The sequence below is a fragment of the Cyphomyrmex costatus genome, unplaced genomic scaffold (assembly GCF_001594065.2).
Source record: "Cyphomyrmex costatus isolate MS0001 unplaced genomic scaffold, Ccosl1.0 scaffold6, whole genome shotgun sequence".
NCBI lineage: Eukaryota > Metazoa > Arthropoda > Insecta > Hymenoptera > Formicidae > Cyphomyrmex > Cyphomyrmex costatus.
In genome coordinates this window covers 101,863-123,286 of record NW_017280155.1, presented here as the reverse complement: position 1 = coordinate 123,286, position 21,424 = coordinate 101,863, and the positions used below count along the sequence as shown (strand labels likewise).

The window sequence follows — 21,424 nt, the reverse complement described above, 5'->3', positions numbered from 1 at the left end:
TCCATTATACTACATATCATGGATTTTTTATATATGTGTACACCTTAAATATATTTAAATGGATTTTTAATGTGTGTACACTCAAACACCACACCACACGCACACACACACACACACACACACACACACACACATACTCTTGAAGCAAAATATAGATAGGCTAATTTTAGAACGATAGTTTGCCTGCTGATTAACTATAAATATCGGGGGGTTTATTCAGATTTATTAAATAATTTCTCTTTTACATATTTTTGAATATATGTGTTGAAATATGTATTTTTTCAAAAATAGTATTTAAGGGAAATTAAAACATAAATGAAATAAAAACATTATTTTTTTCTATTTTAAAACCAGAACAAACAGAATATTTTTTTATTTATTACACTACAAATATATTTTTGGCATAATTTACAAAGTTGAATTCAAACGAATCCGTATCCAAACGCGAGGGTTAAAATACGGATAATAAAATATTCGAATTCAGATATTTATATTAATTAACACGCATTCTTTCTTTCTGTCTCCTAAGTTCGTAAATCATATTTATATTATAGTATTTACATGACGGAGATATGCTTTAAATATATACAATTCATACGTATGTGTTCATACGCGCACATGTAGCAGCACACACGATTCATATATGTTTCATTGTTAAAGGAAAAATATGACACTCGTATATTGGTATCCTATGTTCTGCAATGTAACAATACGCACAGTAAATATACTCTATAGCCCTAATTTTTATATACTTTAACGTTTTTTTTAATATTATTATTTTACTTTGATATAGTGTTTAAGTACACACGAATGATGAATGAAGATTATTATATGATAGAAAATACGCGATCCTCTGTTAAGTTTGTTTTTTTTATTTTCATTATATTAAACATTTCTGAGTTGTGATTAGATAAGAATTATATGCTTCATTGATAACTTATATATCTGTACGCACCTAAATTATCTTTTGCTGTTTACTCTTGAATGTTTGCTAATGATATAATAATAGAAAGAAAAGCGTAAACGCTTTACAAATAAAATTTACAGATCATTTTGTACACTAGTCAACTTGCTTTTATTAGACTGTTTAATTACAATTCCCTGTCTTCCTACATAATTCGTCACCGATTAAGCAATTACCATAATGATTATTTAATACAAACATTTATGAGTAAGCTATAAAAGTAATTTTAAACATGTAAATGATTAAATACGTGGATTGTACGTATAGGCGTAATAATATAATTCAATAATTGAATCTTAATTACATATCTCTTGGCGCACATCACATCTTCAGGCGGATCTAAGCGCATTCTTCCGTATTATTTGATAAGAAGATTGCCTGTAACATGTACATATATAGCAAACGGAAATTCTACGATTGGATTATATGTATGTACATATTCGTACAAATCTTTCATTATTGGATAAATAACCTGATAGACGAAAGCTTGAATCGTAAGCTTGATAGGAGAAGATTTTTATATCAAAGTAATTAATATTGTTAAATTTCTTTATCGCGCATTCCGAAATTATATACTCTCATCGTAATGAGATTGATAAAACATGTAAAAATGTATGTTTCTTACGAGAACATAAGCTTTCCAAGAAAGCGTACAGTTAAATAAGCACGCGTGATTTTTATGCTTGTATAATGTTTTCATCGATATCATACACTTCGCAATATTTGTAAATCGTATAAGATAAAACAAAAAACATCTGGAATTTTTTAAGCTGCGCTAGTTCGAGGGGCCTTGACTTAAAATATATCAGAATAAGGAGATCGAGAATAGTTCGTTTAACTTCGAATTATTATGAGTACTTGCATGTATTTTTTCCACCAAGTTTTTGCTATAGATGTTTTTTTTTTTTTAATTTATGTGTGCTCGTGATGACTGTGTACTATTTAAAAGATGAAATATACATTTACTGTATAAAGTAAAGTCTTTTCCTCTTTTAGGAAAACTTCCTTGATTTAAAAACTTCATTCGAAAAAATCGTAACGTACCTTTAATATTGAATATTACTAAGTATTAATAAACAATAAGGTATGCAAAATAATAAAAACATTTGTATAAAAAACAAAATTTGTGTATTAAATATGAAGTTTTTTATTTATTTAATGAGTATATTCTATCAAAGGAATATATAATTAGGAATTATAGCACGTTTAAAAATATGGAAAGGTTTTAGAAAAATAGTTTTGAGATGGAATTTGAGAATTACAAAAAATTTAAATTATCTAAAAAAATAAGGAAAATAATGAGAATATGATATATTCTAATAAATTACAAGGAAAAATATATAACAAACTGAAATGTATATAAACTGAAATAAATATACGTTAAAATGAAACTTTATTTTGTGAAAAACCCTAAACATTTGATTTAAATTTCATTTAAACCATTTGATCAAATGGTTCCAGATAAACCCGAGATCTTATTTTTCAACAACACATACATATAATATTTATTTTTTGTATAATGATACATTAAAACGAGAAAATTACATAACATTGTACATGGACACCAGTACGTATATATATGTACGATCATGCTATAAAAAATAAACCGATTAAAATGACTACTTTTTTAAATGTCTCTGACAAGATTAAATTTAAATTAATGTATATAAATTGTAATAAAATAAAATTAAGTATTTATATATTTAATTTAAAAGTATTAATTTTCATATTTATATTACTGGATATCTTATTTTGAAACGCAGCGATATAAGTTTTCAACTCTTAATTCTTTTAAAAATTTTTGTTTTTTCAGAACTTATTTTTGTACTTATATGTATTTTTTCGCTCGTCATATCGCTAGAAATAGTTTTAACAGCAGTAATATCTTATTATAATAACAGCAATTTACAACATTTTATTTTAACAGAAGTAGGATCTTTATTCTAGCCAATTCAATATACATAGGAACGTTAATCAATTATACTTTTTTTTTATTGTAAAACCCACGGTTATGACGTCAATCTCGAAAAATGTAAAGACATCACATTAACATTTACAACCCATTATAACATTGAAAAATTGCTGCAGGCGTACGATGCGCAATATCATAAAATTTAAGCAGAATCGTAAGGTTTTTTATAAAATATTTTAATTTTTTTTGGCTCAAATTACTCGTGGGAATGCCGCCTTTCAGGACATATATAACGTTCCATTCAAAATTTTTTATATTTTAGTATGCACCCCCAAAAATGGACTTTGGTGGCTCGGGATATAAGAGACTTTTGTAGTGTCTTTCAGTTTTTGAACATGGCCTGCACTACCGGCTCTCCTGATACATTTGGAAAAATAGCGAAAAAATTGTTTGAAAACAAAAATTATTATATTATATACTAAACCATTTTTAATATTTTATTATCTTGTTTTGAATTTGCCAATTGTGTATTAATTAAAAAAATGATGAAAATCAATTACTTTTCTATATGCTAAATTTGAAAATAAATACAATTTTAAGAATATTAAAATTAAATTTTTTTAATAAAAATAAATAAATAAGAAATACGTTCATACATTTCTCCTATTTATTTCTCCCCCCTCTCCGCTGTCAGGCGAATATCTTAGCTCAGCCACACACGTTCAAATAAATAAATTTGTCAAGCATGTTTGTAGAAGTATACTTGATACAAGTTTGAATGTATGTAACCGGCCTTCGATTTTAGATATGTTCGGACGGTAATCAAAGAAAAGTTAGCAAAACTAATTAAAAGTTATTAGAAAAATTTGCTATGATACTATCTGCTTGATTGTCATGTTATATAAATATAATTATAGATATTGCTCGAAAGGCAATAAGATTATCTTGAAATATCATTATATTGCACAAGTTAGAATGGTCAAGGAGACAACAAATTTAGATGAAAAGCAATTTGAACATACAGAATACAATTTTCTTAATATCACATATTATATTATATAAATTTTAGAATTTCTAAAACAGAATAAGATACTTTATTGTATAATATATGTATATAATAGAAAGAATGGATCACGTAATATTCAGGAGATTATTACTAGATAATCCACATATATTATCTCAATATAATTTCAAATTTAAATCATGTATTACTAAATAAATAAATCCGCAAAACTCTATATATAAAAAAATTATAACACAAATTATAAATGATGATAAATAAATTGTAGCATTTATTATAAATTATAAATATACAACAAAAAATAATTAATAATTAAAAAGCTTATATAATCTATATAAAGAAGAATAGGATTAAATTACATTTTTCAAAGATTTTGTTTAAATATGTATTTATTTCTTTATAAATCATATTATACATTAGACAGTAAAGATTAAAATTAGAAATTAAGTTATTACATTAATGTTAATCGTTGTTATAATACATGCAAAAATTTTCTCCAAAAGGGTCTTCTTTTATCTAATAACCAACTTTTATTTTATTAGAGATCTCGTTTCTTAATCCTAATCTTTAAAGGTTCAATAGTAGATAATGTTACGTCCGTTTTCAACTTCATATTACGTATTTGCATGGTTCGATCTACTTTGAATACGAATGTTCGTATTAAAGTGGCTAAGATAACTTTCATAGAAATCATCGCGTACTTTGTACCTGTAAGTTAGTTACGTGTAAGATAGAAAAAAATTACCTTTAAAAAATAATTATTTATTATTGCTAGTTATTTATTGTAAAAGTAAACGTTATTGTTATTCAAAACGTCTCGAGTTGTTATAATTTTGATTACTTTCTGCTAATTTCATTTTTTTTTGGAATTGCATTTATTTGTCTAATTGATCAGTTTAACATAGAAAAACTCTCTCTCTCTCTCTCTTTCTTTCATATCAATATATATATCTATCGCATTAATCGCAAATATAATCTTTTCTTGTTTATGCACGTTTTATACATATGTAATACGTGTACATAATAACGATAAAATTTATGTATATATAACTACTTATAACATTCGTTACTGTTATAAGAATTTAATTGTGTTATTATTACCATTAATAAAAAAATATAACGTCGTTCCCCCCCCCCCCTCCCAAATTTGTTACTAAATGATGATAAAATAATGCATTTTGCAACCTTGGTTATATATTAAATTCATTTTGTAACATTGTATTTATTTATGCTCACCTATACAATTCTTTGGTCCATCACTAAAAGGGATGTGATAATTTAAAGGACAATTCTTTATTCTTTCTGGCAGAAACCTATCTGGATCAAATTCTAACGGATTTGGCCAGTATTGCTCTTGTCGATTCATCAACATAAGTACTATTATAATATTAGTATTTTTCTGTAAAATGGAATCTCCTAAAGCGAATTTAAACATTATTACAATAGAAATGTATTAACAATATGTAATACAGTTCGCTTTATATTTTATTAAATACCAGCTTATTTATTAGCTTTATATTATTTATAATATCTCGAAACTGTATTTAAAATGATTTTAAATAAAAGAACAGAGACTATTAGCTATTAAAACATCAATAATCAATAATTAAGTTTACAGCAAAGAATTATGTTGGATCGGACTACGTGTGTTTTATAGATTTTTGAATGCTGAAAGTAATGTCGCAAATGAAAAAAATTCTGACGCGTCAAATTTCCAAGATAATTGTAACAGTATTAAATCTCAATTATCTTGGAAATCTGGCGTGCTAGAATTTTTTCGCTTGCGGCATCGTTTTTAACATTCAAAAATCTATGACACACGTAGTCCGGTCCAAAGTAATTGAAAAAAAATTTTTTGTAAACCAGTGTTATTTGCACCTATGATTGATGTTTTATTATCTATATTTCTAAATGTATTCATGTAATAAAATTATTTTAAGAATTATTGTTAATATTTTATTGTATTATAAAAATAAACACACCGATTTTTACATCTTCAGTTAGTCGTCGGCCAATTACAGGTATAGTAGGAAAAAGTCTCATCGTTTCCTCGATGACTCGGTCCAAATAAAGCATATGTTGTAAATCGTCACATTTAACTGGTGCAGATATTGGCGTTTCTGTACCATAAATTGTCAACAATTCTTTATATACTTTTTCCTTTATAAAATTAAATAAAATATTGTTTTATATTGATATATAATTTGACATTATATGTTATATTTTATATATTATAATTTATTATAAATAAATTTGCAAATTGATGTTTTGAGAATAATCATAGCGTTGATAATGATTTCGATTAATATATATATATATATATTTGTATATTGTAATTTTCTTTGAAGTAGAATATATTGCACTCGCGCGCGTACACTCATCGTTGACATATGTATACTTAAAGCGTTTAGAATAATAAGTTTTGTGGCTATCCATTATAAATTTAAAATATTTTACTAAACACTATACGAATAAAATTCAATTTATGTTTACAACAAAACCGTATATTCATAATTTAATCAAAACGATATTAGGAATTTTTATACAAATCATGTGAATTAAAAGGTAGTATATTATTACTATTATTATTATTAAAAATATATCTTTCAAAATTTAAAATTGTGTCATTTATAATTATGTAATAAATTTAATTGCTTTACATCAAATTTTGCATTGAATACATACTTGTACTTCTGGGAAATTTGCCAAAATAAAGACAACAAAATTAGTCGTAATAGAAATTTTATCACAGACCTGGTAAAAAAAAAAGAATTAAATTTTCTATTAGAATTAAATTGCCTATTTAAGAATAGGTCTACTGAATTAACATACCAGTGTGATCATTGTAATCACGTTATCAAGTATCATTTTCTGTGTAAAGTTTTTTTTACAAGATGCTTCCATCAGAACATTGAAAAACGTTTTATCTATATTAAATCAAGAAAAAGATTGTGGAAATAGTTAATCAATCTTGTGATGGTAAATATATCCTACACAGTTTCTATGTTAAAAAATTATTACTTGTATTAGTTTTCGTCTCAGTTTCATGCAGTTTACTTAATTCATGCAGTTGTTGCTGTATTATCTATATAAAAATTTTTGTAATAAAAAGTAAATAAAATTTATAAAAACTGATATTAAAAAATTTGTTCAATATATACCTCATTAATAAGAGAATGCATCAACTTTGAAATCTTTTGTTGTTCCCGTCCCAAAGTAGTAAAATTAAATATCTTCAAATAAATTTTTTCAAACAAAGAAACATCCAATGAAGATAACACCCTATATCTCAAAATTTCTTTCAATCTGAAACAAATTCTGTTTGTTATGTAAAATTCTATATACCTATAACATAATATAACATATGTTTTGTACGTATATGTGTGTGTATGTTACATTATACAATGAATATGTATACATATGTGCGTATAAAAAAAGTATTTCATCAATCGTGATTATTGAGTTTTATGATTGTATTAAAAAAAAGGAGATTATACCATATTTATGAATATTAATTTTTATAAAAGTTTAATTTTACAAAAAAGTCACAAGCCTCTTTAATTTATGTTAGTTGAAAGTAAGAAGAAAAAGTTAAGTTTCTATTTAAAAATATAGAACTTTTATTTGACTAAAATTATCTTTATAGGATATGTGCATCGGTTACAAAAATTTTAATGTGAGAAACAACATACCTCGCAACTGCTTTGAAATATTGATCTTTTTTATTTGATTCCATTTTGATGCCCACTATAGTGCCTTTAAATATAAAAAGAAAGCTTGTTATTCAAAATATTAATTTATAAACTCTCTAAAAGTGAATCAGTGTATTATCACTGACTTTAGTGCTATACTTATATAGAGATATACTTTTAACATCTTTAATAGTAATATACTTTTCAGAGAGAAAAGATAAATTATCATTATTATTATATATATATATAACCATAAATTATTATCATCACCAAGTAGATAAAAGTATAATTGAGAAAACAATAAAATTGTAATAAGTTATTGTTCGCATAAATTAATTTATCATTTAAATTGTTTGTTTTAACACATTACATTATAATTTTGACTATTACATCACGTATTAATATAAGTTTTTTATAACATTTTACAAATAAAATGCCTGAAACTGCCTAATAAACTTAGCAATTCAAATAATCATTAATAAGATACACACAATGAACTTTTCATACAGGTAATGATTACAAATAATCCAAGTAGAGCTTGTAGTTTTATTTTTGTAAAATTTGCATAATTTTAAATAAGTATTATCTGAAATTTTTAAGTTGCTGGTATTTATATAGTTGTATAATTGATAAAATAAATTAGCATTTATCATTAATTTGTCATAAAACTTTCAATTTTTTCTCAAATTTTTATAGTGTCAATTGTTCGTTCGAAAACTAAATCTGATGAAGCGGGAGTGAGAACAAACATGAATGACGTGCTTCTCATGAATGGATTTTTACAAGTAGGTAATTTAGAAGTAAAACAAATTGCATGTTCTTACTACATGCAATGTCCAAAGTACACGTTGTTATATGTTCAAGAAAGATAATCTCGTTTCCATTTATTTCAACTTTTTCTAATTTCTTCATCAACATTAATGATTCTTCAACGAATGTATTAAAAAATCCTTGCAACATGTTTATACTAAAGCTTGAAGTTATTCTTTTTCGATTTTCATTCCATATAGATTCTGAAATGAAAAGTATATTTCTAATTATAGTTTGCTTTTACTTCCTTAAAAAATTTTAGTAGTTTCAATCTTTTAAATATACTTTACCAGGAGCTGTTAATAATTTTGTATCAAATACTTCTTCTGCTAATTTATAGAATAATATATTTTTATCTAAGCAATGTCTGCTTTTTAGAACAGTCTGCAACGTTATATGTATATTATTAACATTTTTGTTATATATATATATATATATATTGCTTATATACCTTTGTTAATTAAATAATTAAAATATGTGTTAATAAAACAAAAACGTTATATTCATTTACCTTTACTTGATTTGGTTCAAATATTATAACAAATGGCTCGTTCAACCATAATTGGAATGGGGATGGAAAATACTTTCCAAGTGTACATAAAATATTTAGTAAATCTAAAAATTGGTTATATCTTTTTGTATTTTTTTATATCTTTAAAATAAATTTTTATAATGTCATTTGTCTATACATATGTATATCTAGGACACACTTGAGTGCATCCAACCGTAAATTCGTTATGATATTTCAATTATATTCTCTCTGACATTATTATTACAATCAGTATTATTCGTTGTGTGTTTAACTTTATCAAATTTTTGCAAATAATAAAAGGTATTCATAATTTTCATGAAAAAAATTAATATTATATTGGGAGTACAAATTATAAATTTGTAAATAAAAAAATTACATGACAGATTCAGGAATGATATTGGAAATGAGTTTAGTAATGTCGAAAATATGTTATTTCTAATATGTTGCAAATGACAGTAAACATATTTAAGTTCTAATCGCAATATTGTTTTTACATTGTTAAATTGTATGGAAGTTAATTGCTTATAATAATTATTATTGTGTAAATAAATATTTTTATGATTTAAACATGTATATAAATGTAGAGAGAATGTTTAAGACAAAATTTAATAAATTTGATACGGACTTTACTGTTAACATTGTATTTAACAGAATTACATAATCTTTTGAATAAATTGTAAACATTATTATCAAAAAAGTTTCTAATATAAGAGAAAATAAAATTCGTGGAATTAATCATCGCTTATAGTCTCACCCGTGTATATTAAAAAACAGTATTTTATTACAAATTGTAATGTTTTAAACATTCTTTTTCTTTCTACCGTATGCTAATTTAAATTACTTTTTCTTACCATCAGGAATTCCACGAAGATACTTTGTCATATATTTTTTCGGACCTGGCAGAACCATTCCTTTTCTAATTACGTTTATTTGACAACAATAATTCCAAATGTAATAACTTATAATAAAACATGCCAAAGTTATTAATACAATACTCAGAGATGTCATAATACTGAGCAGTAATAATAAAATAAAAATAATAAAATACTGACAATTCTACATTAACGTCACTATCCAAATGCAGTTTTCACCGACTCATTGACGCTTTTATCATGCCATCCCCACTTAAACATCTAACGCTTATTGTTAGTCCACTTAATGTATTTGCGTTGTTTAAAAATAAATATTCAGATTTCAAAAATTAAAAGATAAAAAAGAGATTTTGAAGAAGAATTTCTATAGGAATTATTATTTTCAATCTTTTAATTTTTAAATCCATACATTTTCCTTCATGATTATGTATAGATATGATTGCGAAAATCATTCGGTGTACATTGAATCATTATTTATTACTTTTAAAACAATAATAACTATAAATAAAAGATTCGTATTGTAGTTATAGAAATTGCGCGAATTGTAATCAAATATATTTGCATTTGGTATTAGAGTAACTGTATTAATTAATAGTAAAATTTTAATGTTATAACTCTTTTAGAAAAAAATTTACAAAAGAATTTATGATTTATTAAGATAATATAATTTTTTTCTATATGTAAACAACTTTATTGGTATAAAATAATAATAATTTAATTTTCTTAAATGTTTTTTTAATTAATATATAAAGTGCAAAGAATAATACATCTGGTATGATATGTACTTTTATAAAAACAGTATATATATATATTTTTTTTATTAATAAAGCATTAGCAAATATTTATTGACAATAAATTATTGTTAATGTAAATTAGTCTTACATTATATGTTACTACGTATGAAATAAGCTATGTTTCAATATACTGTCATGATATTGAAAATCTAGATTACGTTACTACATGTACCGTAAATTTTCACTACTAGCAGTGTATATATGACTAGTTGCATTATCATTGCATGCGGTTATTTGTACGGAAAGGTCACAGTGTACCTAGTGAATTCCTTGTTTCGCGTTACATTATAATCATTCGTTATCATTCTTTGAACAATTAGAGATAACACAGTCCAACTAAATTTGATCTTTTTTTTTGCAACAAAATAGTTATGTGTGTGACGTATTTTTACCCGTTAAACATAAATTTATTAACAAAATGTATATTTATTATATTTTTTTAATAATAATTTATTGCATTTAACTGAAAATATTAGACATCTTATAATATAATCATTATAACATTATTATATATACATAAATGTCATAAATCAATTTTTGAACTAAAACTTTAAATAATTGATTAATAAAGTATCTAATATTTTTAACATATTGTACTTATATAGTATTGTATAAAAAAGAAACATTTAAAATTTATGAAACAGAACAAGATGCATATTATTACAACACATGTATATGTAATTATATAATTGAAATATGTATATTAATTTAAATTTAACACATCGAGAGGGAAATGACAGAGAGATTTAAAAACACAGGTTATGTTAATACCGATTGCATAAAATGCACTGATACAACACTGTTGTTTCCAACATGCTGGCATCATCAGCTTTGATTTACATTTTTTTACATTAAAAAAACTACAATCAAATAATATTCTTCAAATTTCAGTAATCTAAAATATCGACGGATGTTACGTGTAGAAATGCTCTTTCTGCTACCAGATGGCGACACGCGTGCCACGGGCGCGCGGTGCGCCTCTGGAAAATGGCGGTATCTGTCGCGGCGGTGCCAAAGCACACTTTTTCGCTCGCGATAGTTGGCCGATAGATCGTCTCGGAGTGGTACAGACAGAACGATCGGCTCGCTGCCGATTCGAATGAGCGAGCGGTGCAGCGTCCCGATCGGGCAGAAAGGAAGAGCGACAACAAACGAAGGACGAAGCGAAGGCGGATTGACGATCGGACGCCGAGAACGTCTTCGAGAGCGGGTGAGTAAATCCGATCATCTCCATATCATTCGCGCGTACCGGGCTAATTCCGGCAGATGCGATTCTTCGCCGCCGCGCCGGCTGGATGTTTCCGCCCTGCCTGCGGCGTGGACCATCCTCGCGTCGCGAGCACTTGACGTTCGGCGAAATTCAGGCCAATTCAGGCCGAAATTTCGTTTGATGCCCATTTCTACCAATGTAATTTTAATTATTAGTTGTACACACCATTTCTATCCAGTTTTAGCTTATATTGACTTGCATTATTGACTTATTTTGATTTTCTTAAGCCTTATTATTTGATACAGATATTGTTTGATTTTAATCATGGTTTTTATCTAATTCTCTCTCTATGTTTTCCTATTTCGAAAAATAAAAAAAAAAATGAAGAGTCACTTGAACTAGTTAAGGTCTACATTGGCAGACACAGGCATAAATCTTAGATGTCGATGTTGTTTGAATATTTCTTTTTTTTCGCTGTTCTTTTTTCGATATCTGTACGCAATTTTGTTGATGTAATTTTGACGGTTTCCTAAACCATCAGATGAATATCTGCGCGTATGAGCCACGGATTGTCTCTCGCTTTCATGTATATATCTATATGAACAGAACTGTTGATCGAATCCTGGTAAGTCGTTTAATAAATTTAATAAATTAACTCCCCCACGTGCAATGCGCGCCACGTGCGACGCGTGTGGTACATGTGATAACACTATTTAATTGCAGACTTGAAATCGGGAATTAAATCAGTGTTGATTAACGGAGAGAGCTGGAGAGCGCTGGAGAGCGCTCGGTGCATATTTTTGCGGAAATATAATAATTCACTATTTAATTAAGCCTCGATTTCGTTCAAATTAACGTGTTTACTTCACGAGGGAGGGAGGAGTACAGGTAAATATGGCGAAATGACTTAGTGATTAATATTTCAGAAAGCATCAATTTTAAGTAGCATAACAAACAGCATTAACATAAATAGCGTTTGCGAAAATTTTACCGGCAATGCGATTAACAGAAGCGAGAGAGAGACAGAGAGCAGATCCTTGAAGTCTCGTGTCGTAATTGCAAGATTTTCATCAGCGAATGCAAACGCGGGCATATTAAATTATATACGAAAGCGTTTCTCCGGTACGATGCTGTTTTACTGGTTAAATTTTTATCATCACGTAGTCGTCGTTGAGGAGGTTGTCGTCTGCTAAGCGAGAATGCACTGTACTTGGTGTAATGAAGGGCGACGCGACACGGTGAATGCGAAGGGATTTCAAAGACGCCTCGAATGAAATCTGCGATAGATTTGTCAAAAAAGAGAAATGTGACTGTCGGTTTAACGAACGTTATTCTTGAAATTAAAAGAGAGAAGAAAGAAGATCTTGATCATCATTTATAATAGATATCGTCCTCGATAATACTTAAATATTAATTGCCGATTTGTAGCCTGCCTAGTAAATCAATCAATTTCTGTGAGACGATTATCGCGAAACGCGCGAGAAATCCCGTTTCAAAATGCGGTCAAGAAACGTTCAATTGATTCTCGCCTTGCCGTATTCATGTTGCGGATAATGTAATTTAATTAGTAACAAAGCGAGAAGCTATATTTCGACAAGTCGTAATAGACTCTTGCTTATAATTAGCGAAAATTGAAGTACGGCTTTAATTATGACGTTACTGATTGAATATTCACGGATCTGCTAAATTAAGCTCTTGATGGTTTGAATTGGTTATAAGACATGACGTTTCGGAGTGTTTTAAATAAATATTACTTTGATGAAAATTTTGATGTGATTTAATCAACTTAGTTAAGAAGGAAATTTAATTATATTGAAGATTATTAATTGTTTGAAAAAAATATATATATTTAATTATAATATTATTACATATTATATACTTAATTATATATGTATATACATTATGAATATTTAATGCGAAAAGGATGAACAACATTTTTAGTTTGACGTAGAACGAAAAAAAAACTATTCAGATATTTCTGAAATCGATTTTAGTTATCAACGCAAATGCAATTCTATTATTGCCACTTTTTATAGACCGCATTTTGTTGCTGCAAATGGTGATTAACGCTAATGCACGAGCGAGTACGATTCGTTAAAATTGCACGTAACGTGACGCAGCAACTATCGCCGCGTCCATTTGCTGCGGTATATGCTCCTATAAAAATCAAATCGCCTTATCTCTGCATCTGTATTTTTTAATAAATAGACATCATTAACATTCAATTAGTGAATTCCGATTAACGCTTGTTATACGATATCGACGCTTGAATAATGCTCTTTTTCTCACTTGTTGTTCGACGAACAAAGTTATCCGCCAGTTTTACTTGTATTGTGTGTACACTGAAAATAAATATTTAGTGAAATAATTTTTGGTTATATTAACCAGACATTTAATTGGCATTATTTTACTAAATATTTTCTACCTATTGCTAATTTTTTTTTCTTTAATATACTTGTTTGGCGCAAACTCCTTTATGATAATAGAAGCCAATATAAGTTCTTAAAAAGTACTCGACGTCTAAAAGTATTTTAGTGTTATATACTTATATATTTCTTTTTAAAAGGTGACGGAATTGTTGTCTATAGAATGAGTAAGAATATAATACTTGAAGTAGCAAGAAATATCGGTCTACTTGTGCTAAAGTTAGCAAGCGAAGAGCTATAGAGAAAACGATAAATACGTATCGATTTACTAAAGTAAAAGAAACTAGGCGCGAAGGGGGGTTTTTGAGATATTCGGTGGCCGGAAGCTATGGCCGGATGTACGTGAGTTAAATACAGAAACCATCCGTTTTTTTCAGTGGACACGCATCGTTATATTATTCTGTCAATATTAAAAAGGTGGGAAGGGGACCACAGCTAGAAATCGAGATATCATTGTTGAATAAACTTGCAAGTATTCTAGAACTACTTATACAAAAATATATTTTTTGAAGAAAATTTTACTCGAAATGTATAGTACACGCACTCTTTAAATTCTTTGAAGTGGAATCTCACTCTAAAGAGTGCAAATTGAGCCAGTCTTAAAAAAGGGTATCTCAATTTTCAGCCTTTAAAAATGAGGTCTTCAGAGTAAGCTTTAACTCTAAAAGTTTTAGAGAACAGTTATATTATATTGACTAAAATTTTCCTCAATGTCTGACGTAGACAAAAAGATGCATCATTCAAAGGGAAAAGACGAGAGCGTGGTGTCGTTACGAATTGAAAGAGCAGAAATTATTTTCCTTTGGAAACTGCTAAGTCTCTTTTAATGTTGAATTGTACGGCGGCATAAACGATTTATTTGAAACTCGCGAAAACCAGACCCGATGCGTCTAATTCTGATGAATCTCGTAGAACGTTTGATCTGAGTCGAGAATAGATCACGTGTAGGGATAATCGATGAGTGGACTCAGGTGGGAAGGAAACTTTATGCGCGAGAATCGATGTATGCGAATTGAGTCTTTCTCAGCATAAGTTTAATTACGGGTGGACGGGAAATGTCGCAGAAACGAGCAATGAAACGGCAATTCCCGCAAATGAATGAACGTACTGTAGTCTCAGTTCTTGCAATATATTCGCGCGAACAAAAAGTGACATATAGAGACGCGGTTATGAAAGAGAGACAGAACTTTAGAACGGCGGCGCGTTCTTTTTCGCGTCACAAAGCGGTTATGCAACTACTCGTTCTTCCTTTACGATACAGAGTGGACTCGGTTACAATTAATAACGGTGCTTACACAACGGAGACTGCATGCGGTTCAGGGGAAATAATTTTTTTTTAGTTCCTTTTTTTCCCCCTCTTTATATGCAATACGCTCTCTTAATATCTAGCCGGATAATCTCGCGTTTAAACTCTCGAGGTTCAAAGATTAAAAATTTCACGTTTATCTTGCTTCTCAGAACCTTTATCTCCGCTCGAACTCCTTTCCGCTCGTAAAGACCTCTTGCGATTCAAGTCGCGGACAAGTCCTTCGATCAGAACGGGCCATTCTTCTTTCTCGCTGCTCGTAAAAAGCAGCTCGCTCCGAATCCGGTCGGGGTGAATACCGTTGAATAGAATAATCATAGTGGTCTACGTCCGTTCTAAGCTGAGCAAACAGCCGACGCTGTAATCGTACCAACCCCGCAACGGAGCGTTTAAAATGGCCGCCATAAATATTCCGGTAAATCTATTTGTACTCAATGAAATATCTCCGTTGCGACAACGAGATTAGAGATCATTTTAGCTCGACGAAACAAAAAAAATGTTCTTATGACTGAGAGAACATCCCGAGATCTGAAACCGCGTCGCGAGGTGAATAAATCCACGTCAACCGCGAGGAGCTTCGAAATTCCTTAGGAGCCCTTCAATGAAATATCTCCGTTGCGACAACGAGATTAGAGATCATTTTAGCTCGACGAAACAAAAAAAATGTTCTTATGACTGAGAGAACATCCCGAGATCTGAAACCGCGTCGCGAGGTGAATAAATCCACGTCAACCGCGAGGAGCTTCGAAATTCCTTAGCATTAAACGACCATATTGTGGCTACCATTGTATTCTTTTCATTGGCATTGTCGGGCGCTCATCACTGCAAACTCTATAATAGAGTCCGGGGGTATGTTAAGTTAGCAGCCCAACTATAATAGTACTCAGGAGTTCTGATTAGAGTTCCCACTTTCTTTTGACGAGACGAAGAGTTCCCTATAGTTAATAACAAGAGTTCCGCTCAATAAACATTTTTTTTACATTTTTTAAAAATGGGGTGCTAACTTTTTATCGAATTTCGAGGTGGAATAGTTCTGAGCGGCTTAATAGCTTCATTTTGCGATTGTCTAGAGTTCCTGATATGTAAAAAAAATTTTCAAACAATAAAAAAAAAATTAAAAATTTTTGAAAAATTAATTTTTAGATACAATAGTTCTGATGATAATTCCTGCTTCTTTTTGACGATACGAAGAGTTCTCTATGATTTTTAATGACATATGCGCTTAATAATCATTTTTTAATTATAAAAGTTAGCACCCCATTTTTAAAAAATGTAAAAAAAAATGTTTATTGAGCGGAACTCTTGTTATTAACTATAGGGAACTCTTCGTCTCGTCAAAAGGAAGGGGGAACTCTAATCAGAACTCCTGAGTACTACCATAGTTGGGGTGCTAACTTAACATACCCAGAGTCCGGCCAGAAGATGACATATTTTTGATTGGTCCATCGTTTTTTGTCAACTTTAATAAATTAGAATGAGTAATTCTCTAAATTTCTTATATCGAGAAAGGGAGGGGGAAAGAGAGAGAGAGAGAATCATAAGAAAATATTATCAATCCAACGACACAAACAGCTGTAAGAATCGCTGAAGAAGGATCTGTGAGTTCTGAAACGTACGATACTTTTAGTTTTTCACTTTTATGTTCTTATTTATATTATAAAATTTGGGAACACACACACACAATGTTGGATCCATTTGGCTCGATGTAGACCGTTATTTATTGTAGTTTACACTCTGCAAAAAACAAACGAAATTTATTAGTAAAGATAATGTATGTCTTCTCTTGGAGTAGTTAACACTACTATCTTACATACAAAACTACGGTTCGTGTCCAGACTCTTGTTGGAGAGGGTCTACTAATTACATGCCACAAGTGCCGCGACACGTCAAACGTCGATTCGACTCGTTGAAATATACGAGGCGTCGCAGTCGTTTGGCAGGCGAGTCACATCTGTACATAAAAATACGTGTGTTTGTGCAGTCACTCTAAATCCATCGCGGCGCGGCGCGGCGGCCGTTTTGCGACGATCGCAGTTTGAATAGTTTTCGCACCCGATGCCGTCCCTTCTTACCTTCTCCTCTCGTCTCGCCTCTCCGTCCCTTCACGCCGATGAAATTCCCCGGAACGAGCTCCTCGTTTCTATTTCCAGTCCCAGTTCGAGGCTTCCTTCGCAATCTTCCCTCTGTGTCTCTTCTTGTTCGCTCCGCCGCGCCACTTCCGCCGCTGGGTCGCAATCGTATCTTCCACTCTCCGATCTCTCCTCGAGTTCTCAAGTCCATTCGCCAGGAAACTCGGACGATATTCGCTCGGGATAGACTGTTCAAATCGCGTTTCGTCCCAGGCACCCGATTAGAAATTGCGCGAAACTTCGTTGAGGTCGTTTCTTCGGGATTATCTCGCCTGCAACGCTTCGTAAGATCTCTGACGATGCAGTGGAATTGAACTTATCTCACGATTCTCTCAGTTTTACCATCGTATATATTTCAAATTCGATGTCAATTTAAAAGTTTTTATTGGGCCCATCCTCTTAAAATCCTTAATTTATCTCAATATTATTATACATATTTATCATTGTTATCTAGACAAAAAGTTTGCTGCTGGAAAGCTTAAATTGCTTTAATGGTCGTCGCCATACAAATTAGTCATCTCGCTTAATCCGCTGTACGATGGAGCCATCTTACTCGACGCTCACACATGGGCCAGTTGGAATGTTATTGCAGGACCTGAATACAAGCTCCTGATGAAATTCCAAACATAATATGTAGCGGCCAGTTGGCGTCTCCGTAAGGTTATCTGTTCGCATTACACGCGAGCTGAATGTAAACGTACGCCGAATGTTATACGGCGCTTAATTAGTGTACAGGGCTCCCTAATTTTAATGAGGAGAACATTCCTATCGTCGCGAAGATGGAAACGCTTGAATCGAAAGCAATCTCGCTGTAGTCGCTCCAACTTTAGAGTTTCAATGAAATGCCAGATATTCCTCAAATAACTGATTAGTCTTGGCTATATATTCAGCATTAAAATAATCAACGTCGTTTACTATATTGTTTGGAACGTAATATCGATCTTAGAATAGAATTCGTATCGTGTCTCGCGTTTCGGTGCAATTTCTTCTTTCGACCGGGCATCGCGTGACAGGTGGACCGACGAAAGGTGCATTTACAGTCACGATTTTCCCATCATGGTTGTTTCACGCAACGTCGAGTTATATTTTTCTCCTTGATAGAACCGGGAATCTCCGTAAAAAAAGCGATGCGTCAATGCCATGCGAGACATCTGGCAGGGTCATAAAGATTCTCGGTGAGTTCACCAGAGCACGGAGAGCGCATGGATAAAGTAGAAACTAAGGGACCGTTAGTATATATTAAGTGAAAACGAGAACAAATCGACAGCAAAATAAAATTTTTAAAAAGAAATAAAAAAAGGGCGCGAACAGAAAAGAATAGAGATTACTATAAGAAATAGATGGAGAGAGAGACAAAGAAGCACGGATGGATACGATGAGTCTTTTCAGTTGAATTCTCACCCGATCACGTCATCGTTTTCTTTAAACGAGAACTAGTAATTAAATGCGATATTTATAGAAAGCATGCATTTTTCACGACGAATTGGTGGAAACAAAATTATCAATTGAATTTTTGCTTGTGCGGGTAAAAGCCGTGTGTTTCAATTTAATCTTCGCAACATGGAATTTTAATTCTTTCGTCAGGGGTCTTTGAGGAACAGCAAGTTTTTTTATTGTCCTGGATAAAAATCTGAAAAAATACTAGTCAAAGCTTTAATATGAATTTTTATCATTATACAAGTCGGATTGTATTTTATGTATTTTCTATATATGTATCTAAATCTATCCACTATAATTCACAATCACAAAAAATACATATTAATGGTGTCTTTAAAGATCTCGATGAAAAGTTACAAGCCGATTAAACAAGTTAATCGCGTTTTTATATCTGCAAATCGCCACTTTTTGGTCATACCGTCCGTGAGATATACCGTCGCGACGCGTTTACCCTGCAGAATAAAATCGCAGTACTTAATCATTCCGTTGGATAGCAAAAGTGTACATTTACCACTCGACGAGCTCGTGTAAAAAAAGAAAGCGGTACAAAAGAGAAAGAGAGGTATCATCTCTTTGTGTTTATAGCGAAATAAAGAACATAAAGGACAGCTTTAAAAGCAGAATTTTTCTACTCGCATCGAATTAAATGAGCTTATAGTTACCGCCTGTAAATATGTATAAATTTTCATTCCGTTGACACATTTTATTATTTTAATTACAGAGAGCTCGTTTTCCGATCATTTTTTTTTTCTCTGCAAATCGCTTAATTTTTTCATTTCTTTTTACGAAATGAAATAAACAGTTACGACCACTTATGGTGGACTAAGAACTTATCACAGTGCACGTTCTTCGTAAGTTGCTGTGTGTACCCACATAAATGCGTGAAACGAAGAGCAAGCTTCTTATATCATATAGAAGGTGTATAAACATATGCAAGTTAATTAAAGGATTTTCGTAGTAAATGAGAACGCTGAGATTTAATTACATTTTATATTCTTTGGTGTATTTTGATAATGTACGTGTGACAAACATTCGAGATCTGTAATAAATTATATAACGCATGTAACGTATGTGAATATTAAAATGAATTAAATTTGTAAATCTATTCGTTTGTTCCTCGTAATGACAGCTTTGTTACGAGGGACGTCATGGTGGACGCAAACCATCGTAATAATACGTAACGCTGAGCTGCATAAACGTCTCGCACAAAGCGGTCCAAATGAATACGCCGAGTTGTAAAGAGAAACGCGGCGGATGCGCGACGATCCTTAGCATTCAACTTGCGACCGACGCAAACGTTTAAGAATCCCGCGTGGCAGAAGGGAGACGAAACACGAAACAACCGACGGGACTCTCCGCAAGATGCGAATCAACGAAACGCTCCGTCGCTTAGACGAGAGAAGTCACGATAAAGTAAAGTCAGGCATACTCGAGATGGCGACCCAATTTCGCTTCCCGCAGTATCTTGAGCTTTCAACTCGTCCTCTCGCATCGGAGAACCAAGCAAACTCACGAACACCGAGATATTTACATTTACTTTCATGCCACTGTCGAACTAACGAGCTTTCTGCGCCAGCGATAGTCGTTTACAAAAATTATGTTTGCGAATTACAGTCGCAAGATATAGAATAGATTATTATTATTATTATTACCTACGCTATAAACTTTTAATTACAAGGAAGAATGATTTTGCTGAAAGTATCTAGGGTATGTTAAGTTAGCATCCCAACTATAGTACTCAGGAGTTCTGATTAGAGTTCCCACTTTCTTTTGACGAGACGAAGAGTTCCCTATAGTTAATAACAAGAGTTCCGCTCAATAAACATTTTTTTTACATTTTTTAAAAATGGGGTGCTAACTTTTTATCGAATTTCGAGGTGGAATAGTTCTGAGCGGCTTAATAGCTTCAATTTGCGATTGCCTAGAGTTCCTGATATGTAAAAAAAATTTTCGAATATTACAAAAAAAAATAATAAAATGTTTGAAAAATTAATTTTTAGATACAATAGTTCTGATGATAATTCCTGCTTCTTTTTGACGATACGAAGAGTTCTCTATGATTTTTAATGACATATGCGCTTAATAATCATTTTTTAATAATTTTTTAAAAATGGGGTGCTAACTTTTTAACGAAATTCAAGGTCGCATAGTTCTGATCAGCTTAACAGAAGTATTTTGTGAATACCTAGAGTTCTTGATACATAAAAAACATTTTTGAAGAATAATAAAGTTAAAAAAAAAATAGTAGAAATCTTTGAAAATTTTTTTGAGAGTACCGAGTAGTTTTGAGCAGCGTTTCTTATAGTTCTCGACGAGTTC

The 21,424-nt window shown here is 30.7% G+C and overlaps 2 protein-coding genes across 3 annotated transcripts in view; one reads left to right on the top strand and one right to left on the bottom strand.

The window, feature by feature from the left end:
* Window positions 1-4,435: 4,435 nt before the first annotated feature.
* On the bottom strand, window positions 4,436-9,813 carry LOC108779463 (cytochrome P450 4c21). Its single transcript, XM_018546901.1, has 11 exons — window positions 9,783-9,813; window positions 8,690-8,725; window positions 8,414-8,602; window positions 7,590-7,596; window positions 7,059-7,203; window positions 6,919-6,982; window positions 6,730-6,824; window positions 6,583-6,651; window positions 5,880-6,057; window positions 5,134-5,313; window positions 4,436-4,605 (listed from the first exon to the last, which is right to left on the bottom strand). The coding sequence occupies exons 1-11, from the start codon at window positions 9,811-9,813 to the stop codon at window positions 4,436-4,438; spliced, it is 1,164 nt and encodes a 387-aa protein (XP_018402403.1).
* Window positions 9,814-11,656: 1,843 nt separating this feature from the next.
* The window catches only part of LOC108779464 (dystroglycan), a 69,251-nt gene continuing 59,483 nt past the window's right edge, over window positions 11,657-21,424 (top strand). Inside the window, exon 1 of one of the 2 annotated variants that reach the window (XM_018546903.1) lies at window positions 11,657-11,807. The gene's annotated coding sequence lies outside the window, so the exon portion shown is untranslated. Of the gene's footprint in view, window positions 11,808-12,559; window positions 12,696-21,424 lie in introns of those variants that run through there. The other variant, XM_018546904.1, reaches the window with a different exon arrangement.

Excerpts from the sequence above, each read along its gene's own strand:
- LOC108779463 (XM_018546901.1), bottom strand. The coding sequence starts at position 9,813 with ATGACAAAGTATCTTCGTGGAATTCCTGATG. Across the intron at positions 8,603-8,689 it reads AAAATTATTAACAGCTCCTG|AATCTATATGGAATGAAAAT; the intron begins GTAAAGTATATT and ends TTTTCATTTCAG. Across the intron at positions 6,825-6,918 it reads TGAGACGAAAACTAATACAA|ATAAAACGTTTTTCAATGTT; the intron begins GTAATAATTTTT and ends GATTTAATATAG.